Consider the following 27844-nt stretch of genomic DNA (forward strand, 5'->3'; position numbering starts at 1 on the left):
ATACCCCACCTTCAGGCCTTTCCCTGTCTCCACCATCCTACTGACCAGCTATTACGAATAAGAGTTCTCACAGGGCAAGCACAAACAGGAGTCTCAATGCCGCAGACCAGACACTTAAGATACCAGCCACAGGGAAGTTTCTAGGTGATCTGCAGACTGCCCCTGGAGTTCAATCATGCCAGTCCTACCTTTTTAGCTGTCAACATCTTTAACAAAAGCTAAAGCAGCTGAAAATTCCCTTTCCCCCCTGTCCTTTTTTTCCAGAATTAGCCTGACACTAGCCAAGACCCAGATGTGAACCCCCACAGTAACGGTGGTGGGAACGAAGCAGCAATCCACAATGAGCCCCAAGTCAGGTTGGAAAGGGAATCCAAGACACACAGCCCAACAGAAACCAGCTTCGATGCCAGAATACATAAACCCAGTTCTCGAACAAAACAAAAACAAACCCCAAAAAGCCCGCCTAGAAAGGACAGTGCAGGACACCCTGTGGTGCCTGTGGCCCTGGCTCAGGGAGAGGGAGAGACAGCCCTTTATTCTGAACACACCATACGCTCCACTGCCTCTGCACCCCCGTGCTGCACTCCACCTTCAAATGCTGGGAACTTGAAGACAGAAAGAGCCCACCTTTGTCCTGCCCCAACAGATTAAGATTTCCTCTACTGAGACCTTGTGTGTAAAGATACAGGAAAACTCAGTGGTGCTGAAATCCACCATATAAATTAGTTGGGGTCTACTTCCAAAAATTTTTAAATGCATCATTTAGAAAAGCGGGGGTGGGGCGCTGCTAAAAAAGCCTTGCTCTGGGTTTCTATTTTTCACAATTCTAAGAATCTTAAGAAAAAAAGTCCCACTACCATACCAATAGTTTAAATAGCTTAAAAATAACTGAACCAATCTTCTGTCTTCTAAGCATATCTTCTTATCTAAACAAAATAAAGCTTTATACACTCTAGCAGCACCTCCTACTTAAAGTGTCCCAGCAGGACACTTTGTAGAAATCCGTTCTCTTACTGGCAGCTCAGCCCCTCTGTGGTGACTTAGGGACGCCAGGCTGGCCAGCAAAGTGTCCCTCGCTGAGGGCCACTCCACCACGCCCGCTGGCCACGCACAAGGCCCAGCACAGGTCCCTTCAGATGGGGGCTCTAACCCCAGTTAGCCACTGCCATTCGTAGTCCACGACGGTGAAACTTACTTGAGTTGAGTGTTTGCCGCGTTTTGGCGCTTGTGCAGTAAGCTTCAATGACTTTCAGAATCTGCGCATCTTCTTCCAAAGCAGCTGTGCCTGTCAAGACACGACACGCCACAATCAAGCTAAAAGTGACAAGTATAACAGGTCACAACCTAAAAAACAATTTCTCTATGTCGTCAGATAATGGTTTTCTAATACTTAGAAAGCAGTGCTACATTTTTAAAATACTCTTTATGTGCAATGTATCCAGCAAGAGCTTAGTACCCTGAATATATAAAAGTGGTCTTACTAGTCCATAAGAAAAACAGTATACTCCCATGCTGGAATTGAGAAAAGAGCAAGGAACAAGCAAGTCACACAAGAACACCTTCAGAGGCTTATTCTCCATAAGAAGTAACGAAACAAGGCATCAGGCCTTCACACACTAGCCTGACAAACATAAGGAACTGTGATGACCCCCAGTGTTGATGGGGCAGCGGGGAGCCCACAGCGGACAGCATGAAGACAGGCAGGACCCTGGAGAGCTCCAGAAAGAGCATTTCCTCTAATGCCCGGGTCCGTACTAAGATTTCATCTGGGATGGTCACAAAGCACTACCAAGACCTTGAAGGTGTTCTTCCGGCGTCATCCAACTATGGATCCCTCCAGACACTGACTTCCTATACTCAGACCACAGGCATGGAGGAGGAGAGAAGCTTCCAGACTAACTAACAACATCGAGTGTGATCAGTCCTGGACTCAGAGCCTCACACCCAGCAGACTTCACATGACCCTATGGGGCGAACTATTCCTCTTTTCTGTTTTACTAAGTTTTCTATATTTTCTTGTATTTTCTAAGATATTACACTTGGATATAGATTTTAAAATCCTCACCTACTCTAATAAAAATGTGGAAGAATGGAAAGCTTAAGTATTTAGAAGCTATATAAAGCCTCAACATTCTATGACAGTGAAATATATGCAAGGCCAATCAAATATACTGTACTAATAAATAAGTTTCAATATCTTCTAGGATTTTTACGGCTTTGGGTCTCACATTTAGGTCTTTATAATCTGCTTTGAGTTTACTTCCATGTACGCTGTAAGAAAGTGGTCCAGTTTCCCCAACACCGCTGTTTGAAGAGACTGTTATTTTTTCCATCATATATTCTTGCCTCTTTTGTCATGGACCGACCATATAATCAGGGATTTGGGGGCTCTATTCTGTTCCACTGACATATGAGTTTGTTTTTGTGCCTACCATACTATTTTGATTCCAACAGCTTTGTAGCGTATCTTGAAATCTGGAATTATGTTATCTTCAGCTTTGTTCTTCTCAAGATACCATATGATCCAGTAATTCCACTACTCGGTATTTACCCAAAGAAAACAAAAACACTGATTTGAAAAGATACCTGCACCGTTATGTTGACTGCAGCATTATCTACAACAGCCAAGTTACGGAAGCAGCCACCCCAGCGCCCACCAACAGCTGCACGGATAAGTAAGGTGGTACACACACAGCGACATACGCATCCACGAAAGGGATGACACTGTGCCATTGTGACAACACAGACGGACATACAGGGTATTGCACTAAGTGCAGTAAGTCAGACTAGAAAGACAGATACCATGACTTCACTCACGTGGAATCTAAAATAAAACCAACGAACAAACGGCAGCGTTAGACCTGTAGGTACAGAGAGCTGATGGCCTGCGGTTAGGGAAACAGAACAGATGAGGGGGAGTGGGAGGTACAGGCTCTCCAGGTAAGGCAGGAGCAGGCCCTGGGGATGGGAGTGCAGTCCATGGGGGGACGCGCTACACGGCCATGGGGGGGGCCGCGCTGGTGCTGAGCAGCACAGAGCACCCTGATGTGGCATGCCCGAAACTAACATAACGCTGTGGGTCAACTACATTAAAACAAAATTTAAAAACAAAACACAAATTTTAGCACCCAGAGTTGAAGAGCTGTTGAGAAATGGACTTGGCGTCATTGACCGCAGCCCCTCAGGTACACAAGCTGCTCCCTCAGAAGCAAGAGAAGGTCTTCCTCATGGCATTTCAGGACCTGCTGAATATGGCAACTCCACGGGCACGTCGTTCCACCTCTGCCCCGAGGACAGCAATGTCCCGATGACAGGATCAGACCGCTACTTCAGAGGTGGCTTATTACACACTCATCACCCAACGCCCAGAGAAAGCACGGACACCACAAAGGACGCCCGCTGGCCTCCCCAGGACGTAGTGTCAGTTTACGGCTATCACTGAGCTTGTTTTCCTCACATTTCCTATGTGGCACAGGCTATCCCACGAACAAAAACTTCCAGGATTCTGAATGTAAGCAAGACTAAAATAACTTAGAAAAGCACCATGTGACTTGAGAGCAGGTGCTCAGGGAGCACTGAGACATACAGGCCCTCCTTACACAGAGGTCACATGGCTGACATCTGTCCTCCAATCCACATGGAATCCCTGGTTCCCCTTTCACTTCCCAGTCCCTCCAAGTTCCCTCCACTGGCTCTTCAGCTCCCTAAACCCAACCCTGTCTTTCTCTTCTCCTCGCAATGCATCTCATGGCTTGCGCAGCTGTCGTCAGCACATGAGCAGTTCTGAATCCTCATTGCCCGCCCGGTCCTTTCCACTGGCCTCAGGCCTGGGATTCCTCCTGCCGGAACCCTTCCCAGCCTTGGCACGACTGCGGGGGGGGGGGGGGGGGGGGAGGTGCTGTGTGCTCTAGGACATTTAGCAGCATCCCCGGCCTCTACTCACTATAAGGCAGCAGTACCCACACCCAACTGTAACAATCAAAAGGCCTCCAGATATATCACCAAGAGAGGCAAAGTCACCCCCAGCTGAGAAACCACAGCTGCAGGCTCCCTCTCCAAAGGAATCTGAACTCTGTCCACGTTGGCCCACTACACTGTGGTCACCTGGTCCAGCCGCCATCCTATCATCCTCACCGGGATCAGTTCACCTCCTACCTGGCCCCCCTACTCCCACCTCTGCTCATCACAACTCAACACAGCAATCAGTGATCCTGTTCAAACCAAGGCCCATCATGTCGACTGCTCACAGCAGGACTGCAGCTGCCCCTGTGCTCAAGGCACCTCTGAGAACCCCACCAGCTCTCACATGCGCCCCAGGGGCTCCCTGCTATCCCCATGGGGCTACAGGAGAAAACAGGAGACTAAACAAGCAGACAGTGCGCTGGTGCAAAGGGTGGGGGAGGGAGGGGTGCTGGGGCCATTTTAGAGAGGGCAGCTGGGAGGTGCGGGGAGAGGGCACTGGGTGGAGGAAGCAGCACAGGCACTGGGCTCCAGAGCCCCCGAGGCAGAAGTCTTCCTTACCCACTTAATTAGTGTCCTAGGAGTGCAGCCCTGCTCTGCACACTCAGGATCTGGAGGAGGAGGACCACCATGATGGCAAGCGACACCCTGCCCGCTGCAGTGACGGCAGGCGGCAGGGCAGTGCGAGCGCTCACGCTCCTGGAGTGGCCTCTAGGTCCCTCCCTGCATCTACCAGTTCCAGCTTATCACCCAGACTGGGACGAGTGGGGGAGAAGGCCTGCGTGTAGGTCACCAGGACTCCAGGGACCCTGTGGAGCCCCCGAATCAAGAGGCACCCTTCCCTGGGGTGACATCAAGCCACACTCACGTTCTGACTACAAACATCTCTCCCAGGAGTCTTCTTTTATAAATGAATCCCTGAAAGGTCCCAATAAGTACGGCAAGAAGAGCAATGCTCCACCAAGTCAGGAAGACCCGTGACAGGTCCTGGGTGTGTGGGGAGGGAGGGGGCGCACAGAAGCAAGGAGACAGAGCCCACCACTTCCCTGAGGCCGCCACTGCCTGGGCCGTCCCCGCTTCGAGGCCCTCCTGCACTGCCAGACAGTCCCACGCTCATCTGCAGCCACAGAACCCCTCCTGCCTGTCGCACCGGGAAACCAGCTCGGCGGTGGGAAGAAGCGAGTGGGCACGTGCACACACTTCATCTCTCCAGTCACTTCTCAAAATAGCTCTACTTGCTCATACACTATCAACGGAGCATCTCCCGTGGGAGAGGCTGTCTGGGAGATCAGGTGCTGAATCCAGTGCCACTTCCAGCATCTCCCGAGGTCACAGCCAGGCAGCGAGGGTCATACACACACGCAGGGAGAAACAAGACCTCAGGCCGCGGAGCAGCGTGGGGTGTCCCCTGGACACATGGAAACCACAGGGCAAGGAGGGAGCCAGACAGAGCAGGCAGTCCCAGGGCTACCCTGTACCCCTGACCAAGGTTCCCAGAACACGTGATCTCAGGGCCCAAGAGACCGCGAGCAGTTCCATCGAGGGGAAAACCACGGGGGTGCTTCATCGCCAGGCAGCTATCCTGCTCTCGGGCGCCACCGCTGGAAGGGTTCGCTGCTCTGGCTCCTCAACGTCCTCTAGACAAGACATTAAAGCTCAGACGCCGACAGCTGAAGCCTCTGGAAAGCCACCAGCCCCCTCTCTATGCTGTGAACGCTGTGCCCGAGACAGGGTCGTGTCTGCACCCACGTGCGGGGCGTACTCACTTTTCCGCAGGGCAAACTCTTCGTCTGAAGGCTTCCGCTCAGGCTTGCGCTTAGGTAGCAACTTTTTCATGGTCTTGGGACTCTTACTAAGATCCTAGAGAAAGAAAAAGGGAAAAGAGCACTGACATATTCCCAAGGCAGTAATTTTTCCTGGCGTGTTGGTGACAGCATGAAATATGAAGTGTCTACAGCCGCTCAAGGTGAACTCGTACTGGGCTTTCCGGGCCAGCCGCTGAACATTCATATAAAATCAACAGGGCAGAGGCTGAGATGAAAGCCCTCGGGGCCCTCGGACCCATCGGCACTGTGACAACGCAGCGCGGAGGTGTTGCGGGCTCGCGGGCAGGCTGGCCGACACAGGCAGAGACGCACGTGTGCTGTAAATCTGGAGCAGGCCCATCTGCTGCAGCGAACCAGAAAGAGACCGGGAAAACTAAGGCTATTTCTAGAGGAAAGGCAGAAGCCTCAAGAAAGGAGGAAAGGGAACAAGATCTGCCTGTGGGCCTTGAGCGAGATGCACGTGGAGGACAGAGCGCAGGCTCCACCGCGGGCGCACGAGCTCACGGCTGAGTCACAATGCGATGGTCTGCCCCCTCCCCCTGAAACACAGGTACAAAGACCGCACGGAGAGTCCACGGGGACAGGCCAGGCTCCGGCGGCCAAGCACGTATGAAATACTGATAAGGTCTCACTGCTGCATCACTGATGTCACACAAACCTTTTTTGAGTCTGACAATGTGAAACCAACATGACATAGGCTATGGGAGGAATCAGACCTAAAGCACAGAAGGAACACAGCTTGGTTTTGAAAGGTAGCTCTTCAAAATGTCTTTTGCTAAACTGTACAGACTCTTAAAAATGTGGCAGAAATCAGCGTCCAAAGAACTAAATCCAGCATGTGTTCTATGGCCCTGGGCAGCACGCCATGCACCCGCAGGCCCAGCCCCACGCGCACACTCCGTGGAAGAACTTCCACAAAGCATTCGGAGGGGCTCAGTGACATGAGGCCACAATTAGAGACCCCAGCACCAGGTCCAGCAAAGCAGGTGCAGCCCAAACAGCAAAACCAGACGCTCAGGTTCATGGCCACACCCCTCCCCTCATGCTTTGCGGTCCATGACTAGACACTCTCCACCCACCCTTCCTCAACAGCAGGGAGACTCCCACCGGCATGACCAGCACCATCCGCACAGGCTAAATGAGTAACAGATCCCAACATTCATCACGTAACCGCCTATGACAAAGCAACCTTGCACGTGGGCATGTGACCACCAGCAAGACAGAGGAGCTAAACAGCAAAATTCATTAACAAAAACACATCGAGGACAGATTATCATCTATGTAATACTTCTGTGCATTGTAAAAGTTAGGGCTGCTGGCAAGGATGGGGGGTCCAGGGCCGTGGGCAAACATGACCTCAGACGGACCAGGAGAGGGCACCAGGACGTGCAGCCTCATCACGCCCCGTACTCAGGCTCACATGCAGGCTGTCCACGCTTACTGTGCTCATGACCACACCCAGCACTTCAGGACGAGCTTCCTCCAGTGCACCTATTTCTCAGGTACTGAAGGTACTTCCGGTCCTGAACGCAGGTGCAGCGTCAGCAGCCTCGTGTGACCATGCAAGACAGACACCACCACAGACACCGCTCTCCGGCACAGAGCTGGAGAACCGCGTTCTCCCACTTTCCTCTGTGCATGTTGTCTTCCTATCAAATAGCTCCCGGTGACCAATGCAGGGTTCCAGGTCGGCCCTCATTCGCGCCTGGAAAAGGGTCAGAAAGCCGAGGCAAGACACCATGAATTAGGTGCGCAAAGTAACTCAGGCTCGCCAGAGGCCAGGCCCAGAGGAGCCCTCTGCTCCAGGCTCCCAGCGGCAAGAAGCAAGGCCCATCTGCAAAGGGCACAGAGAGTCTAGTGCTAGCCGAAGCAGAAGGGAAGGACAGATAAAACAAGGCAGACCTTCACAGTTCTGAAGCGGGTTTGTATTTTTATGTCACAGAATCACAGACAGAAAAACAGGATTCCGTATTTCTGAATTCTCTAGAATGAAGCACAGAACAGCCAACATAACACGCCAAGCTGTCAAGTTCACACTCGCCTACACTCAGACCTCACCTCCTTGTAGCAGAGAGCAGCCGAGGGCCGCAGGGGAGGTGCGGGCCGCAGGCAGCTCAGGCTCCATGGCTTGGGGGTCTTCGGAGGCTCCAGGGGCCCCCAGTTGATGGTGGTGTGCGGAGTGCCATGGTGGGAGGGGTGGGGCAGCGTGTGGTAGGCAGGCGTCAGGGGCACCGGCTTGCTGTCCGCGTGCTTGCTGGATGGGGCGATCGGATGGGAGGGGAGCTGCGGGGGGAAGAGAGCGCGAAATGCGACAGCTGCCGTCAGGGGTCCCCTCAACCAGACCCACGAGGTTCTGCCCGTTTCTAAAACACTCCCAGGTTGTCATCATTTCTTTAATCTCCAACCCCAAGCAGTCAGCTTCTGGGGCACCCGTCTATTGTGCGTCAGGCCAGCTTGGGGGAGCAGGCGACAGGATGCGGAGACCCAGACCCAGGCACCCCACCACCACCTTTACTCGCCACAGAGTAGCATTTGCAACAAGGTGCTCCACTTAGCATACATCAGAATTCTGTAAAAGAACAGGCATTTCTTGTATTGGAAATTGGTTATGGGGGAGGGTAATTCTCCCCAGACACATATTTACCGCCTGGTGATATAGGGGCGGGCTAAATGCCTGTTTTCATTTAAAAAGTTTTCCCAAGACACAGCCAGGCCCCTTCCTGTTGACGGTTATAAAACCAAAGCACAATTGCAACAAAAACCATATTGCCTGTAAAGCTGAAAATATTTTACTGTCTCTTTGCAGGAAAACTTTGCCAATCCCTAGGGTAAAACAAGTTATTTTCTCAGAAAAACTAGCTTTAATCAAAATAAAGTTATACAAAATCTAGTTTCTCAGAAAGGGGGTTCACATTCCTGGAAAACCCCAAAATATTCCATTACAGTGACAATTAAATGCAAAAATGTTCAATAAAATAATACTCAAAATCGGCCAATGACCTCAAATTACCTAAAACAATAAAGCCCGCTTAATAAAAGAGCAAACTGTTCTGTGAGCTGGAAATCAGGGTGAGATCATCATTCAAAAGAACTGCCTATTTGAAACACATGCTTAATGAGAAGCCTGGCAGTGGCTGACGCACTGCGCCCCAGGGCAAGAGCAAGAGACTTCCTGCAGTAACCACAGGCCCATCCTGGCTGTGTGCGTGTCTGTGTCTGTGTGCGCGCACGTGCGTGCGTGTCTTGTAACAGGCTATACAACCACTAATTACGTAACAATTTTTTGAAACTACATAATTCACAAAGGGAGAAAATTATGTAGAACATCTCTTCTAACAATAACACCACAGTAAATAGTATTTGGATTTGTTTCTCCAAAAGAGGGGAATGTTCTACGCTAAAATGAGAATAATGCAGCTGGATCACAGGGAGAATACAGAATGCATCCAAGAGGCAACTCCCCAGGAAGAATATGTAACACTTCAAATGCCTGTTCGTGAGGAACACCTCCAGGGTGCAGAGAACAACGTTTTACCTGGCGTGAAATCCTACTGTTTGGTTTCAAGGTGCTGCTGACAGTATGAAGAAGCACTTCCGTATTTCTTTATAAACGTACACATGTACACATATCATCTTTGGAACAAACTTAGTTCCATATAAGCTAAGCATCTTTAGTGTTTTTTTTTTTTTTTTTAAACATGGAGAAGTTATAAATGGCAGAGTCATTCAAAATGAAACGTTAGCTAAAGCAAACAAGTAGTCTCAACCTCCAAACTGTCAAGAGAAACCAAGGAAGATAAAACCACTCTGAACGTTACGCTACAGGAGCGCCTGGGAGGCTCAGTGGGTTGAGCATTTGACTCTTGATTTCGGCTCAGGTCATGATTTCAGGGTCCTGGGATTGAGCCCCGCATCCAGCTCCGTGCTCAGTGGAAGTCTGCTTGAGGCTTTTCTCTCACCCTCTGCCCCTCCCCCTGCTTGCACCAGTGTGCTCTCTCCCAAATAAATCAATATTAAAAAAAAAGAAAAAGAATGTTATACTACAGCCACTCTTCCTGAGCAAAAACTTGACTGCTAAGAATAATGAATACAGACGTGAACCACGCGGTACGAAGTCCAAATAAAGATCACAACCATCTAACAGGGATGTGAGAAAAGCCCACCCCCTGGAAATACTGTGCACTCACAGGTCACCTGTGAAAAGCTGTGCACACTTCAATATTGTGTGAGAAAGATGAGGGAGGTTACGACAAGGACTTGATACCGGTATCTTGAGCAGAAAACAGTGGAAAGTTCATTTAAACATGAACACTTTGTGCTGAGATACTTCAAAATGCTTAAGTACTTAAAATGTCAAAGAGCTGGTGAGCTCTTCTAAGTAGAAGATAAATGGATTTCTTAAAATCAAAACAATGATTAAGTTAAGATTCTCAGGAAAAAAAAAAGCTATGGACTACTGGCTCTTGAGGTTTCAGGTGAAAAGCCCCATAAGTTGGTCTCCTAGGCCCCCGTCTGAGCCAATGCCAGCAAACCACGTGCGGGAAGGCACAGCCCAGGAGCGAGCAGTGTGAGGCGATGAGCGACGCCACACGGACACGCCACTCATCCAGGAAACCCAGACCCACATTTGTACTCTTGATCCACATATCGATTACGCTTCAGAGTACTTGCTCACTCGATGACAACCCGACCAAAGGCTGACTCCCCCACGGTGCGGAGGCAGAAGTACAAGCGTACTTACCGTGTGAGATGGCACAGAATGTGGCTTGATGGTGGGGTTGCCGACAGAGGTGACCTTCGTCTGCTTCTGCAGGTGGTCCACCCACTCATGGAGATCCTGCTGGTTGTTGCAGGACACTAAGATCCGCTCAATCATGCTCCCTGGAAGTGAGAAAAACAGGCTGAAACGGGAAAACAGGTAGAAAGCACACACAGGCACACACACACCCAGAGCAGAATTGAACAGCGCTTAACCATCAGCCCTCTGGACAGTCCAACAAGAGTCTGCACACAAATGGTAAGCTGCCTCTCATCACCGGGACAGAAAGCATCCACAAAGTCTGTGCCTATCACCTGATATTTCAAATGCATTTCTATGATTTTCACTGTCCTCAAGCTTTGTGATTGTCATTCCTGTCGTTGGTAGCTTTCCCTAAAAAAGACCCCCCCCACAAAAAAAACAATTAGTGCTTTTCTAGTAAAGAAGGTACCATTATCAAAATAAGTATTAAATGATTTTAGAAATGACAGAAGAACTGTGTAAACCAACAAAGCTCTTTGTGCCGTATACGTGTATATTACAAAATCTCTAGGTCAAATAAGAAATCATAACACTGTATTCAACACAAACGGGAGCCAGCGGTAAGGTACAGGGCAGCAACCAGGACAAAAACTGAATGTGATCGGTCCTCGACATAAACACCAGCGCACAGGACATGGCCCTATCAGGACAAAAAACCATGCTCTACAGTAGTGATTTCAGACACCGTAGGCAGAGGAGGCACGGGTTTGCCTCACAGAGAAATCTGGAGGGAGTCCCACCTTGGAAGGCGAAACGGGGAAGCTGGAGTGAAAGGAACCGTGCAGGAATGACGCCTGGTTGTCCACGGGAGAAGTTGGTAGTTGTGCCAAGCACCACACGGAATGCAGACAACGGGTGGGAACCAGAACGGGAAAGGTCAGGGGACAGACACCACTAGAACGGGGCTGCAAACGAACCATCCGCGATGGCACGGGGCTAAAAACTAAACGTATTCCCAAGGCACACGCTGGCCAAGGCTCACGGAGAAGTCTGTCGGTGCTTTCTCGGGGTGGGGAGGACACTCTGCGGCTCCCAAAGCAGCGGTTCTCAGCAAGGTAGGGGGCCCCAGAGGGGACAGCGGCAGTGCCACGGCTGGTTGGGCGCTCCCAACTTGCCGAGGAGCTGCCGACATCCTACAGCACCCACGGCGGTCTCCCCACCCCCCTCCCACACAAGCACTGAGCCCGTCCGGAAGTTCACCCAGTGGCACGTTAGAGCGTGCTTGGCATTTCCACGGTCGGACAGGCTTGAACACCGCCGTGCGCTGCACACAGAAGCGTAAGGACAGCTCTGGGAAGTGCTGCTGAAGACGAGGGAGCAGCCGCGTGCTAAACCCAGCACAATAGCAGCAGACAGCACAGTCCTGGACTGAACGCTCTTCTCCGTCCCTCAGAGCCAGAAACGGGTCCTGACGATGCACACAGCATGGTCGCGCACTCAGACACCCTTCCCAGGACACTGCACAGCACGGGAAAGCGGGGTCTCGCTGGGGGCATGAGGCCTCCAGGGGCACGCCAACATCCAGGGCAAATGTGGCATGGACACCAGCCTCATCGCCAGGGTCCTGAGCCAGCCCCAAACAGCAATTTCTACTCCCGCGGGTCCCAGCAGGACCCGTCCTCAGCCTCTTGGAGACAAGACATGAAGCCAGAGCAGGGCGGAGCTGCCAGTTTGGGGGAACATGGGTAGGTGCCATCTCAGCCACAGACGCCTGCTTGGCAGCACCCTGACAAATTAAGAGGCACTGTTTTTCTGGGTTTACCTGCACATACCAGCTGTACCAATGTCAAAGTGCTCTTTTTGGAGTGTGTGACAACTGCTCCTCTGTGGGTGGCAAAGCTTTCTGTGGGGTTCGCATAAACATGCCACAGACGCCTCGGACTCAGCGCCCACTCGTGTCCATGTCCCGGACAGAGCGCATACTATGTCTGAAGACTCTCAGACAACAAAAGGGTGACTCCTGCTGAAGCAGGACCAGGTGACTGGCCAGAGGCCTGGGAACGAGTGATGGGGAGGACCCGACCTTCTGTGACCCCACAGAAAAAAGGCCGTGAAGCCAGAAGCACCTACTTAGACAGAAAATCGCTACGTAACATCCCATTTTAAATTTCTGTAGAGAAACAAAACACCTCCCCACCCCTTGCATTTTCTTCTTAAATCAGCTCGCCCCTCTTCTCAAAGAGTGTCAGCAAGACGACTAAAACTAAGGTTAAGTGATTACTTGCTGCTCCTTGCATCAGCCGCCCTCGGCCAGTCTCCTGCAGCGCTGGGTGGCTTCTGGGGCCTCTCGGTCTGCGCCCTCCCACTAGCCCAGCCCGCCGCCGCGGCACCATGGTGGCCAGGAAGGTGGCAACTCCAAGACAGGATTCAGGCGGTGACACAGCTGGCGGGCTCACCTCAAGCAGCCCGCGTCCTTAGGAGGCAGCCCTCAAATGTCACTGGTTTCCTCCTACCTGTGCGTAGATTCCCACGAGCCTTCGTCTGCACAGCCAGGAGCTACGTGTACGTATCCGACTAAGGAACGCTATACATACAGCACTACAGACAGAACGTAAGTACTTCACCCAAAAATCAAACTACGTCTGGAACAGATTCTCAGATCCACAGTAAACAATAAAATATAAATTTAAAATGTATTTTACCTGATAGATAAAACCACTCATCCTAGGACTGGCAGACAACATTAGCAAAATATTTGGGAAGAGCAGAAGGTATCTCTCATTCTTTTCCTAATGTAAAAGAACAAACAAATCCAAGTAATTTTGTTTTTAAAACATACAGATGTGAGAACAAGTATCTACATTAGATCTTATGAAACATGTACTGCATTTCCTTGTTTCTACCAAATTCTATCAGCTAAAATAAATGGAAACAAAATTATGATAGTCTTAGACTTACAAGTAGCCCTTGTAGCATCTTTAAAAAAAAAAATGGTTAAGGAGTTCAGCTCTGCCATTAAATCTTAATTAGTCTAAAAAAATTTTTTTTAATGTTGAAAGAAAACAAAGAACTAAAAGTTTGGGGGTTGTGGTGGAAACAGGTGGAACTTTCAAGATGAAGGAGGGAGGACAAGATAAAAAAATGTTAAATTCAACTTTGGTCTGTTAGTAATTCCTGGCACTTCCCTTAAAGCCCAATACATCAATTCAATGTTGTTTTCATTCACACTATAAACCTCAGCTAGTTTACATGAAAGACTTAAACGCATTTCTATTAAAAACCACTTGCTTCAAAAAGGTTTTAAAAAAACAAAAAGTCCCAGAGAAACCATAAGGAAAGGACACAGATTCCCAGGAATGTCAAGAATGCAGACAGCTCTTTCCACGAGCAGCCATTTCTCGCAAATGCCGAGGGGTCCAGAAGCAGGGTCGTCCTCAGAGTCCTCCGATGCCAGCCACAGGCCTTGAAAATAGGTTGCGCACTTCCAACTTGTGTGACGGCACTTCCCACACGCTGTGCATGGAGGTGTGCAACACGTGGTGGGAGTCCAAGGGGCCCAGGCACCGTGAGGCCCTGTCATGAAGAAACCTGTGGGACCCACCACCATCTTCCCCATCATGGCTTGGAACCACTGTCTGAGCACACCTATACATGTTTCATAGATCTCACATTATAAAGAAAACACTGCTTACAAATTAAAGAAACACTTCCCAATGTTTAAATGTGCATGATTAAAAGACTGTTTCTGGAAAGATTTGGGGTCTTTAAGTCAGTGTAGTAGACTAGAAAGTCACGATTTCCTACAGTCCCCAAACTGACATTAGTTTCAGTTTTCTTACTGTCCTGAGAGTTTCAAGTTTGCAAATGGATCATTAGCATATTCTGATCATGTTAATTACTGTTCTTGGTTTGTTTTGTTTTGACACAAAGTAGGACAAAACTCAGGAAGAGACGCTTGCTTGGTGAGCAAGTGAATGGAACTCACGCACAGGGAAGCAAACCGTGATTTCCCTCGGTGGTGATACAAGAGTCTACGCTCATCTCTCACTCACACCAAACCCACCAGGTAATGGATTTCCACAACTGCCAACCAGGAGAGAGGACACAACAGATTGAATGATCTAAACCACTGAAGAAAGACCTCCTAGAATGACTGCTTTGGCAGAAAGGCCCAGGCAGGTGGGAACATACACACTGCTCTGCGGCAGACAACTGCGACACCGGCCCCGTCTGGATGCCACCTTCCAGGTGACACAGGCTGATCACCGCTCACCCTGGCTGACCTACACTGGTCAAGCGGTCCACCGTGAGCTGAACCTCACTACCAGAGCAGAAGCCACTTTTATGTCTCACAAGGACAAAAGGCAGGTAACAAATTAGGATACAGGAATCCTATTAAATTTGACATTCCTTTAAAATCTCTTATTACGCAATCATAAAAGGCCTAACATTTTAAAGTATTTACATTCTTGACTGTCACGGAGAAATGTGGGAATGCATTTACAAAACAAATTATACCAAATACAAATTATTTCAGCTCTCAACTCAGTTTTTCCCCAAGGCATCTTACATTGTTTCAGGAAAAACAATGTGGAGATGGGAACAGGACCACCATCAGTCCAGCAGCCACCCTGTCCCTCCACTCTGTGCCGTTCCCACCCGCTCTGCTTAGAGGAGCAAGGCACCGCGTCGCTCGGACCCTGCGTACCTCACTTCCAGCGCACTGAACCATGACCTGGGACATGTACACAACGTTGCCCAGGGTCGTAATGTCATCTCCCTCCCAGCTCCGGATGGCCTCCGTCAGGATCTGCAATTCCAGTTCCTTCCTCTTCCGTACTTCCTGACACTGGGCCTGAGACACACAATACCACTGTTAGAAGACATACAAGCTTCCAGAACCTGAAGTACTGGCCATATGACTTTGTTCCTTCCTAAGACCAATAATCCGCTGAACGAGGATACCGAATTCACGAGCATGGAATTAAGTGGGGCAATACCCACGCAGCTCTGGACTCAAACATTATTTGAGAACGATACAGCAGATCTTGCTTTTAGAAGGAAAAACTGCAGACTGGACAAGAAGGTATCTTCTGGTTTTCTTGGTCTCCACTAGCACAGAGACTGAGCAGGGGACTAGGAGCAAGCAGGGTAAGTGAGGTGCGTTCCAGAAGCCCAGGGGGTGTGGCAGCAGGGTGACAGAGCGGGGCTCCACTCGTCTTCGCCGAAGACGCAGCCCGCGGAGGAGGACTTTTGTAAGTAACGATGGCATCAAACATGCGGTGCCTTTTTAAAGGTTAAACCACTTGTAATATTCCTGGTGTCCACAGCCCAGCAAAGCACGCGAATTTACCACCATGGTAAATAAACTACCATGTTCATTTTTATTTGAGTACACCCAAATTCTAACTCTCAATTTTCCCTTGTCATTGTAACGCCTGGGGAAAGCCATAATATGTAGCTTAATCGCTTACCGAGAGATTTTTGAAGGCAGTCATGGATTTCTGAATATCTTGTCTATCTGGATGATAATCCTTTGAATTGAAGACACACTATTAGCTTTCATAATGTGAAGGTTTTTTCTTCAAAAGGCACTCTACAGACTAGCTTGAAACTTTCCCAACACTTTTCAACCCACAAGTGATCTTATTTTTCTCAGCATTAAAGTGCCATTCTTGTTCTCATGGAGCTACTGGACTTTGGGGGAAATGACAGTTTAGAAGAGAAAAGCTCAAGGCAGGAGTCCATACCCACCCCCTCCGCCCGGCCTCACACGGGGCCTCTGCGGCTCTGGCACCCGAGAGCAGAGGTGGGCGGCAGGGCAGGGGGCCACAGGGCCCACCCTTCACGGGGAAAGTTCGCCAACCCTCACCCAGACAGCAACTTGGACACAAGTTTCTGCCAGGCCTACAGCCTATTACTCAAAAATAAGACAAATCGAGATCAGGAATTGATGGATTCTCTTACTATTACGACTGTATAAACATTACCCTGACCACTCATGGCTAAGTGTCCCTAATAGGGCACCCTCAATGCTACTTAAAACTGAGATGTACGTTTTCTAGTTTTTGGAGATTTTTCTAACAGCAGCAGTGGGTGACAAGGAGATGAAGGATGACATTTTTTTTTTCTGAAGTTGGGATAAGGAGAAAGCTTAAGTATTTTGCAAAACCATTTTTGAAAATCCGTTAAGTCAAAAACCTGTGCAAAGCACTTTGGTCGGTTCTGGCCTCTAAAATGGATTGAGAGTTTCCCTGACAAGGTATTGGATTCCCAGTGACAGGCACGTGGCAAGCAGTACCTCCATGTGTCTCTCCAGCTCCTTGAGCAGCGTGGGGTACTTGTCCAGGCGCATGAACGGTCTGCTGAGGCCGGTGGTCAGTACCAGGATCCCCGGGCTGCTGGCGCCTCTGGTCTCCATGAACTCTCCCAGCTGCTCGCTGAGCGGCCGGCAGCCACATGGAGAGAGCAGACGGCGCGGCAGTTAGCGCGTGCACAGAAGCAGGGAACCGCACCTCCCCGCCGGCAGCACCAGGGTGTGAAATGTACCGCGGTCTCTTGAACACTTCATACTTAGAGCCAAACAGGTGCTGGCTACATTGGAACACCAAAAGGGAGAACCCCAGAAGGTTCATGCTCTTACTGCTCTGGTGAGGAGCAAAACCAGCCGTGTATAACCGAACGCTGGTGGTCTGCTAAGCAGATGTACTCATTCCACTCATGAAAAGGCCGCTTCGGCAAGTCTAGTTCACCCAGGAGCATCCAAATTCCAGCAAGTGTTCTCCAAGCTAGAACAGATTTCAATTATCTGGGCACCTCAAGGGTAGCTCTACTGCTACCATGAACTGAAGCAGGGCACTAACACTCCAGGCGCCTCCCAGTCCAGCTGACAGACGCTGAAGTGTTCTGTGAGGAGCGAGCCTGATGGGGCGCCCGGGTGGCTCAGTTGTTAAGCGTCTGCCTTCGGCTCAGAGCGTGATCCCAGAGTCCTGGGATCGAGCCCCGCATCTGGCTCCCTGCTCCACTGGGAAACCTGCTTCTTTCTCTCCCACTCCCCCTGCTTGTGTTCTCTCTCTCCCTGGCTGTCTCTGTCAAATAAATAAATAAAATCTTAAAAAAAAAAAGGGGGGGGGCGCCTGGGTAGCACAGTCGTTAAAGCGTCTGCCTTCGGCTCAGGGCGTGATCCTGGCGATCCGGGATCGAGTCCCACATCAGGCTCTTCCGCTATGAGCCTGCTTCTTCCTCTCCCACTCCCCCTGCTGTGTTCCCTCTCTCGCTGGCTGTCTCTCTGTCACATAAATAAATAAAATCTTTAAAAAAAAAAAAAAAAAAAAAAAAAAGGGAGCGAACCCGAGACAGCACAATGAAGTAACTGATCCACGTGGGCTTTAAAATTTCAAAAACACTCTTCCACCATCACCTCGCTGAGCCCTCACGATACATTAAGAATGTCGCCCACATTCGCAGATAAGGACACCGAGCTCGTATTCAGAAAGTAAGGGAGCTGGAAGCCACGCCTGCGTGTTTTCTGGACTCCCGTCACCTTCATCCTATTTCTCATCTAACTTCCGCGACCAGCACGCCAGCTTTGCCCTGAGGGCTCCAGTTCTGCAGCCACAGCGTCTGGAACGACCCACGCAGGCCAGGAGTGCAGCGGCGGGCATCAAGCTTGGTCAGTGACAGACACATCAGGACTCACGCCGGGGACCCGGTCTCTGCACTTGAACTCCTCTACTGCACCCCTGCGCTCCTCACTGCTGCCCCTTACCCATTCCAGGCACAGGGATGTGAGAGACAGACAGGCTGGGGGGGGGGGGGGAGGACACACCAGCTGGGGGAGAGAGGACACACCAGCTCAGGTCACCACCCTGACCTTGGAGCCCCCACGTCACCTACTGGGAAGAACACTTTAAGTGAAGCCAAAAAATATGAAAACTGTGAAGCAGATCAGTCCTCAGCGCAGGTGACCTGATCTGACCTCAGGGACCCCCCGCAGCCAGTGCCTCGCCTCCTCTGTCCCCCTCACCCTCCACTCAGCTACACCTGCCCACTGCCCAAGCTTCTTGGGAGTACCAGCCACACTAAGGGGTCCTGGTGAAAACGTACACCCTCTGAGACTGCTAGTTCAAAAGTACTGAGTACCACCGTTTTCTACAGTTCAACTAAAAGGAATTCACGTGGAAATGTGAGCACAAGAATCGGTGTTAGCACAACCCACCTCTCACCCAACCACGACGGATCTCATGCAACCACAGGGAAAACCGTTCACTTAACTAAACCAACTTAAAAATAAAAGGCTTCATGTTTCAGGTTGAAAACAAAGGAATCAATCATTATAAAACTAGTCTTACACTTCTTAAGCACGCAAGACTCCTTCAGACAGCTACTTCTAACTGAAGTTGGGATTATGAAAACGAGGTGGCCTGGTTAATTAAGCAAGGGGCACTCACTGAAACCAGAGTGGGCTGTGTAAACAACACGGGACTAACGTGGGTAATAGTACTGCATCTGCCCGCCTATCTACCCATCTGCACCAACGTCTCCATTTCTTAAAATCAACCTTTCAAATAAACTTACATAGATACATTTTGGAAGTATTATCAAAGTCAAAGCAAATCATTAAAAAGGGGAAGTTTTCACATAATCCTAGCTATAAAAACTTACCACACATACGTTTTCTCATTTCTGTAAGAATAAGGCTTCATGATTTTATTCCTGTAAGACGGCCCTTCATGGAGACGCAACGTAATCACGAAGCTGCTGAGCTTTCTCTAGAGGGGTGTGTGGGTGTGTGGGTGCGAGACACGGCACAGCCCGTGTGCGTATCTAACGCTGTGCTTTTAGAGACTGGTTTTCTCTGGACAGCCCCCGACCGCGGTCACTGAAGCCCGGCACCGCTCCCGGGTCTACCCCGAGGCTGTGGGGATCTAAGGGCGGGAGCAGCACCTTCGAGCACCTGTGTGCAGAATCACGCGTTTTATCACCATTTTGCCTCCTCCCTTCTTCCACACCGACTTCTCCCCACTAGGACGGGGTGGGTAACTGAGTGCTCCCAGGCTGACTTTCTCCCAGCCACTCCCCTCTGCTCAGCTCAGGTGGAAGGGAGAGTGGCAGCCAGAAGAAGGCAGCAGGAAGGGCAGAGGGAAGGGGATGACCCGCTCTTGCATGAACACTCTGCTGGGCATCGGAGACACTTCTGTACCTAATCCCCAGCACGTCACCGAGCCTGCCACACAGGGGTCGTTCTCATGCACATTTATAGAGGAAGGCAAACTGCGGGGACGGAGGCCCCGGAGCCCACACCGGACCCGAGTGGCTGGTGTGGCCCTTCTGACCGTGCTTACTCCTTTGTCTCACACACACGGTGCCTGTCCCTCACACATTCTTCCTCAAACGCTCATCTCTTCCAACTTCCCTATCCATCCCTGAAGCAGTGGAGCAAAAGGACAGATTTAAGAAGGAGAAATGTGTATGTTAGCAGCATTTCTCCAAGCGCCGAACAACTGATCAAGCACAGTCCCATAAGCCTAACTCTATGGTACTAAAAGTGTATTTCAACTCCTTCAAATACAAGCCATGCAGAGCCTTTCCCACCACAAGAAAAGCCACAAGAAAGTCCATTCGGAATGGTATATATATATATATATATATATATATGTATGTATATATGTATATGTATGTATGTGTGTATATATATATATATTTTTTTCTGGATATTAAATTTCCTAACTGTAGTTGTGGCAGAGAAAACCGGAACTAAGCAAGTTCTACTCCTCGACCCCTCCAGAAACACCCTAAAACTAAGAATTTAAAATGACATTTCTGCAAACAAAAGTAACTTCTTTTAACATCCATGATCTCAGAATGCCAGAACACGTACACAGTTAAGTCTTTATAGATCATATTTCATTTTAGTTTTTTAAATTTAGTACAACAAAACAAAACAGCTGGTTATGGCTATTTTGACAAAACAATGGCTCTTTCCGCTTACTTTCTACGGATGCTAGCCACCTTCCACAGCGGATCTCCTCTGCAGTCACTGAAATGACACTGCGGGCTCCAACAAAAGGACACTCACACCGAGAACCGTCATGTAAGCCAGGCAAAAAGCAACAATTACAATGCTGGGGGAAAAATAAAACTCATTTTACAGAGTAAATCATGAAACACGTAACTTATTCAAAATACGCAGCCACAAACCTATGTCTACTACCGTGAAAATGCAAAAGGAAACTTCCGGCTCTGATTCCACACAACGGGCATTCCTGCCTATGCATTCCCAAGAGTCACACTGAGAATTTCAACACAATGAGCAATCACACAATTGCAAATAAAGCCTTTAAAACTTCTAATCAGTACACTTAAGTCAATCCTTAAGAAATACATTTAAGCATAAAAATAGGTTAATCAGCCCGTAAGAGTGGCAGCTTTAAGACTTCAACCATGTAGGGAAGCAGGAACGAGGTTACAGGTTAAAATGCCAGAACACAACGTGGTGCCAGCTGCAACCCTGTCTCAATTCCCCAACTTACGCCTGGGAAGCAGGGTCGGCCTGGTGGGCAGGGCGGGGCCTCTTGAGGCCCAGAGACCTCAGAAGGGCACACAGGCAGCGCATCCTGCCAGCCCGGGCGGCGCGTCTCCCACAGCTCACTCTGCCAGAGCAGGACCGCGACCTTCCCACCCCGTGGACATGCCACGTGGAGGGGGCACAGAGGTTCCCCTCTCAAACTTGTCTGTATTCCTTCCCTGTTATTCTGGGAAAACGCCGCCCTTGCATTTCAGCTAGGACACAAATAATCATTGAAGTAATAGCACAGAACAGGGGATAAACATCACATACTCGCAAGCATTTCCCTTCAAAGTCTGAACACTTTCGTAAACAATCTGAGTCACTTTAAATGCCATCTTCAGGACAGATCCTCACTTCCACAAGGAAAAAATATCTAGTTAGAATCAGTCCCAAAAGTGCCTACCCCATCCCCTCTAGACTTCCAGCCCGACCCTAGAGGATCAACCCCCACACCCCCAAAAAGGATGGAGAACAACAATTTTAAAAGGACAGTTTTACCCTAAAATCCTATTTGCTTTCTGTTTTTCTCCCCTATTGCCACGTCAATAATTCCTGCGGAATTCTCACAAATACAAAGAATTATGTAATCCTTGCAGTCAACTTCTGTGGAAATTCTAACGCCCAGAAGAAGGCAGTGCACGTAATGGAAGGTGCGGTTGAGCACAGCCGCCCTCCCAGGATGGCAAGGAGAGCTCACGGGTGGGGGGCTGGGGTTCTCTGCGTTCCATTTCTGTGGACACCATATATCCTGACCTCGCTTTCCTTCTGTCCGCCGGCAGAGGCTGCTGCGTTTCAGGACTGGAGAGGCTTCCCTACCATGTCTCAGCACACTGAGCAACAGTGAATGCACAGGGTCTTTTGGGGGAAGGGCACAGCGCAGACCGCAACCAGCATTCATGCTGGAGGACCTGCCGCGCTCGCTCGGCTCTGGTCCGCTCACGCACATTTTGCTTAATGCTTACAATAACCCCATCGGTCAGCATTTTCAGGGAAGGGAATAAAGCCCAAAGAAGCAAGAGGACCCACCCAAGGCTCACCAGCTCAGTGCACAGTCTCACAGGGAGGCTACACTTGAGCCTCAGCTCAATTTATAAATAGCTCGGCCATGCCTGATTACCCAGAGTTTTTAAGTTGAAATATTTAGTTACATATTTAACTGTAAGTTATCCTTAATGCTTCTAAAACAACTTTTTTGTTTACGGTTTAAAAAACTTTTAAAGGGCTCTTTACAAAAGTAACCGTGACAATCTTTCTAGCACACTTCGAAAAACTTGGTGCCTCTCTCAGAAGCAGAGACAGAGGCCCCGCACTCTACTGAGCAGCCCCTGCCAGAGACGGAGCCGCTCCTCCGCCTCCTTCCGCCCCTCGGAGTCTCAGCAAACAGGCAGGAGGTCTGTGCGTTCTGTTTCACTTTTTTTAGTGCTGCTTCAGGTTGAAAAGCTGAAGCTAATTATCTCCAACCTAAACTTGTACCTAGGAAACCCAGCTCTAGTTTTAAAAGTAACATTTTCTCTTACAGCAAATGTAATTTCATCCCCTCAACTTCCAGTTCTAGGAACTCAGAGAAACAGGATTCTGGAACCTGGATTTAGCTCGCAGCTACACTCCAGAATCCTAGCAGTTCCTCCAACCCACTATCCCAAGGGCTCCAGACTGAAGGGAGACTTCAAAAAACACCCTTCTTCTACTCCAAAAATGCTACTCAGCACCTCAGAGACCCCTTACCAGTGCTTCTCGGGCACTCAGCTCAAGAGGAGACTAAAAACACCATAACCAATGAAAAGACAAGGGGATGTCAGCGCCGCGTTTCATGGAACACGTAAGCCAAAACGAGCTGACGCGGAGGGCACCCCAAGAGGTCCTTTTCCCTCCCCAGGGGGGTCTGAGGGAGGGTACCTGTGCTCCGTGAGAACATTCACTGCAGATGGATGGTTGGCACAATAGGCAAGGTACAAGGTTTTCATCTGTGGCATCAGATTTAAAAAGCATCCTCCAACTCTCTGCTGAGCTTCTGGCAACCTAGAGGTATGCAACACAGGGAAATCATCCTAAATTTTATAGACAGAAGGGAAGTTGCCAAGTAATGGAACACAGAAAATTTAAGTGAAAAAGACCTCCTTGTACATACAAAAATATATGAAACAAAATATACAAAAACAAAAGATACAAAATATACAAAACAAAATATACAAAAATCCCGGAACGGGTGTTCCTAGCAGCAATCTAGCAGAGAGAAGTGCCTACCTTGACAGCTCCTCCGCTATAAAGCAGCAAACTAACCCCCTTTTTCTCCAGCATCCAGCTGCCATGCCCCACCTGTGCACAGTCACAGACCCACAGATCGAGGCTCTGGGCAGTGAGAGAAACAGAGGCCTGAACCCTTCAGTTTTGTGTAAAAGGGGCACTACAAAATCACGTGGCTGGCAAGGTGTGCTACTGAGGTAGCATCGAGACAGGTGCACGCACGCACACCACAAAAACACGACACAGCCCTCCTTCCATTTAGCTGAAAGCTGGAGACTGAGCCCATCCACGGACCCCCTTTCCCCTTCTCAGACCTAGGCTATGACAGTCGCTCACCCTCAAACAGGCATAACCTCACGAGCACAAGAAGAACAGAGAGGGGGCGATCAGCACCAGCTGCAGAAGCGGACCAGCGGCACACGATGCGCGGTCCTAACACAGGAGGCGCGGTCCTAACACGGGAGGCCCGTCACACTCCAAGCTCAAGGTAACGCCCTCAGCTGGCTTCCAGCACGTAGGGCGTTCCCCTTCAGGTTACAGCCACCTTATTCCTATCAAGTGGACTCTCCTGCAGGTACACAAACTTCGGAAAAAAGATAAAACCAACTGTCTGAAGGCAGCAGACGGCCAGAGAGGAAGATTCTGGAGACGGCTGGTGTTTGGAGAAGGACAGGACGCAGTTCTCTATTCTCTATGGTGCCAATAGTGGCCAAGGCTGGGCCACGTGGGGCAGCTGATCCCCAGAAGCAAACTGCACAGTTTGGTTCAACCGAGTTGCTGGGACGTGGGGGGAGAAATCCCAGGACTACGCACCTGAGTTCTGCACCAATCTCTGCAAACTTGCAGAATACTCACGATAAAAGGTAATGGGAATGGTTGATAAGGAAAGCTAGTCTCAAACCCTCCGTTCCAGCATGGAAAATCCAACAGCTAACACCAACGCACCATGCCCTCGAGGAACTTAACCAAAACACTACCTAGGTCACACTGAGGTCTGAGACGACACAAAGCCTGAAGCCTGACGAGACACTGAATTCTCGGCCTGTGTGTGCCCTCCCTGAAGTTCAGGTTTCAGACCCATACATCTGCAGTGCAGACAAGCCTGAGGGAAGCGCCAAAGAGGGTGCTGCAAACGTACTATGCAAATATTAATTTATTTACTCCACGCTATCCACGGCCACTGGGAAAAGCAGAGGCAAGCACACAGAGGCTGGCCTCTTGCAAAGAACCCACATTGCTGGCAAATGACCTCCATTCACCAAAAGGAAAGCAAAGCAATTCTCGAACTACTCTTTTCATGCCCAGTATAATTAATGCCACTTTATACAAACCAAAACTGCTAAAAAAGGGCACATGGTGTGAATTTCTGTTTGAAGCCAGTACTTCCTGCATCCTTCAGCTGTCCCGCCATACCTTCAGTATCCAGTGCCTGGAGGAGACCTAGAACCTACTGTGAGCATGGCCAACTGTCAGCCTGGGACACAGAGGGCAGAACACGCCTCACCACTTCCAAGACAGAGAAAGACAAAACGACAGGAAGGAAAAACCAGAGACCAACCAGATTCCAAGAGAAAAAGTTTCCTGGTCGTGCTAACACAGAAACAAAATTTAAAAATAAGATTCAAAATAACAGTTTCCATCATTAGAAATGTAAATTCTAAAATTACATTAAATTTGATTCTTTAAATACCAGGTGTACTAACCTGAATTTTACAAACTTTTAGCATCTTACTTACTTGGTGCATTCTTCTAAAGACTGTACAAGCATTTGCTGGAAAGAACATATTTCTTCTAGATTTCCCATTAAATATGAAGTGTTTGTTGAACTTAACCTAGAACCAAGAAAAATAATAGTAAAAGAACTAGTTTCACTCTCCTCTCCCCTCCCAGTGCCTGATTAGAGGCTCCGCCTACTAAAAATCCTCGCCTCTAAAACAGACCGCTACAGCGGACCGTACCAGCATCTCATCCTCTCTTCTCAGAGGACACGAGCAAACAGCCCAGGAGTCGTCTGTGCTGCAGTTAATACAATTTATCCCCCAACTTACTTCTCACTGGTCTGCAATGGCCGTAGATAGGTTGAAAGCACAGTCTGAAGTTCTTTAGAATATTCATTTTCTGTTTCCAAGATATTCTGTAGCACCTACGACAAACGATCAATAGCATTATTCACTGTTCAGACTTAGCAGCTTTGGGAAGCTCACCACTGTCCGAACTCCCATGTTGCCCTACAGAACACCGATGCACTGAACATGCCTTCCTGTGACCGTTAACTACAAAAACCCGCGTAACGGAGTCTTCCCACAGCTACACAACTGACCCTCGCACTGCCAAGCACACGTGGGACAGGTACCACGTAGAACGAGGCTGGGATGAATGCCATCATCAGAGAAGTCATGCCCTGTCTGCTCAGATCACAATGGCATGCACACACGGGTCAACCTCCAACACGGTGTCGTGCAGAAGCCAGCCATCCTGTCCCATTTACAGTCCAAAAACACAGGCAAAACTAATCTGCTGAGGGTAGAAAGCAGAAGGGGCGAGGAGTGACAATGGGGAAAGGGCCTAAGTTTCCAGGGTGATAGATAGATACCGTGATTTGAGTAGTCGTTACAAATAAATACAACTTGTCAAAACTCACTGAACTGTACCCTTAAAATCCATGCATTTTAACACAAAGTATATTTCAACTAATAATAAAATCAGGTTTGCTCTTTAGACTGAGCCTAGCAAATGTAAATCAGTTTCATTAGGGAATGATGGCCTGAGACCGTGCAACACACATTAAAAATTACAAGTCCGCCAGTATAAAGCCCTTAAATACTCACTACTTTAAAGAAAGAATGACCCTCAACTCTATGGTCAACTACTTTTTGACAAAGCAGGAAAAAACATCCAATGGAAAAAAGAGAGTCTCTTCAATAAATGGGGCTGAGAAAATTGGACAGCTCTATGCAGAAGAATGAAACTCGACCACTCTCTCACACCATACACAAAGATAAATTCCAAATGGATGAAAGACCTCGATGTGAGACAGGAATCCATCAAAATCATAGAGGAGAACATACACAGTAAACTCTTTGACATCAGCCACAGCAACCTCTTTCATGACACATCTCCAAAGGCAAGGAAAACAAAAACAAAAATGAACTTTTGGGACTTCATCAAGATAAAAAGCTTCTGCACGGCAAAGGAAACAGTCAACAAAACAAAGCGGCAACCCAAGGAATGGGAGAATATATTTGTAAATGACAGTTCAGATAAAGGGCTGGTATCCAAGATCTATAAAGAACTTCTCAAACTCAACACCCAAAAAACAAATAATCAAATCAAAAAATGGGCAGAAGATATGAACAGACACTTTTCCAATGAAGACATACGAATGGCCAACAGACACATGAAAAAATGTTCAACATCATTAGCCATCAGGGAAATTCAAATCAAATCCACATTGAGATACCACCTTACGCCAGTTAGAATGGCAAAAACTGACAAGGCAAGAAACAACAAATGCTGGAGAGGATGTGGAGAAAGGGGAACCCTCTTACACTGCTGGTGGGAATGCAAGGGTACAGTCACTCTGGAAAAAAAAGTTAAAAATAGAGCTCCCCTATGACCCAGCAATTGCACTACTAGGTATTTACACCAAAGATACAGATGTAGTGAAAAGAAGGGACACATCCACCCCAATGTTCATAGCAGCAATGTCCACAATAACCAAACTGTGGAAGGAGCCGAGATGCCCTTCAAAAGACGAATGGATAAAGAAGTGGTCCATCTATACAATGGAATATTACTCAGCCATCAGAAAGGATGAATACCCACCATTTGCACTGACATGGATGGGACTGGAGGAGATTATGCTAAGTGAAATAAGTCAAGCAGAGAAAGACAATTATCATATGGTTTCACTTACATGTGGAACATAAGGAATAGCATGCAGGACATTAGGAGAAGGAAGGGAAAAAATGAAGGGGGGTGGAATTCAGAGGGGGAGACGAACCATAAGAGACTATGGACTCCGGGAAACAAACTGAAGGTTTCAGAGGGGAGGGGGGTTGGGGGATGGGGTAGCCCAGTGATGGGTATTAAGAAGGGCACGTATTACATGGATCACTGGGTGTTATACGCAAACAATGAATCATGGAACACTACATCAAAAGCTAATGGTGTACTGTATGGTGACTAACATAGCATAATAATAATAATAATAATAATAATAATAATAATAATAATAAAAGAAAGAATGATAAATCAACCTTAAAATGTTTCTTGGTACCCTATGTTAGATAAAAAGTGCAAAACATGGGACACCTGGGTGGCTCAGTCAGTTAAGCAGCTGCCTTCAGCTCAGGTCATGATCTCAGGGTCCTGGGATCAAGCCGTGCATTAGGCTCTCTGCTCAGTGGGGAGTCTGCTTCCCCCTCTCTCTGCTCATGCTCTCTCTCTCTCAAATGGGTAAATAAAATACTAAAAAAAAAAAAAGTACAAAGCAGCTGAACT

General features: G+C 48.7%; 1 protein-coding gene across 13 annotated transcripts in view; it reads right to left on the bottom strand.

Annotated features, from left to right (window-relative positions):
* ARHGEF7 (Rho guanine nucleotide exchange factor 7) overlaps positions 1–27844 on the bottom strand; it is a 126485-nt gene that overhangs the window by 11466 nt on the left and 87175 nt on the right. For all 13 annotated transcript variants that reach the window (XR_006775470.2, XR_006775471.2, XM_045772914.2 and 10 more), the window contains 12 exons: positions 25390–25484; positions 25078–25173; positions 22994–23116; positions 16829–16967; positions 16002–16061; positions 15236–15382; positions 13230–13316; positions 10860–10938; positions 10528–10667; positions 7845–8069; positions 5727–5820; positions 1196–1285 (listed from right to left, as the gene is read on the bottom strand). Coding sequence is in view for 11 of the 13 variants with exons in the window: in XM_045772914.2 (XP_045628870.1) it covers positions 1196–1285; positions 5727–5820; positions 7845–8069; positions 10528–10667; positions 10860–10938; positions 13230–13316; positions 15236–15382; positions 16002–16061; positions 16829–16967; positions 22994–23116; positions 25078–25173; positions 25390–25484 (1375 nt within the window). In the remaining 2 variants the exon portion in view is untranslated. The remainder of the gene's footprint in view (positions 1–1195; positions 1286–5726; positions 5821–7844; positions 8070–10527; positions 10668–10859; positions 10939–13229; positions 13317–15235; positions 15383–16001; positions 16062–16828; positions 16968–22993; positions 23117–25077; positions 25174–25389; positions 25485–27844) is intronic.

Source organism: Ursus americanus, chromosome 10, assembly GCF_024610735.1.
Source record: "Ursus americanus isolate L20-20 chromosome 10, mUrsAme1.1.p, whole genome shotgun sequence".
Taxonomy (NCBI): domain Eukaryota; kingdom Metazoa; phylum Chordata; class Mammalia; order Carnivora; family Ursidae; genus Ursus; species Ursus americanus.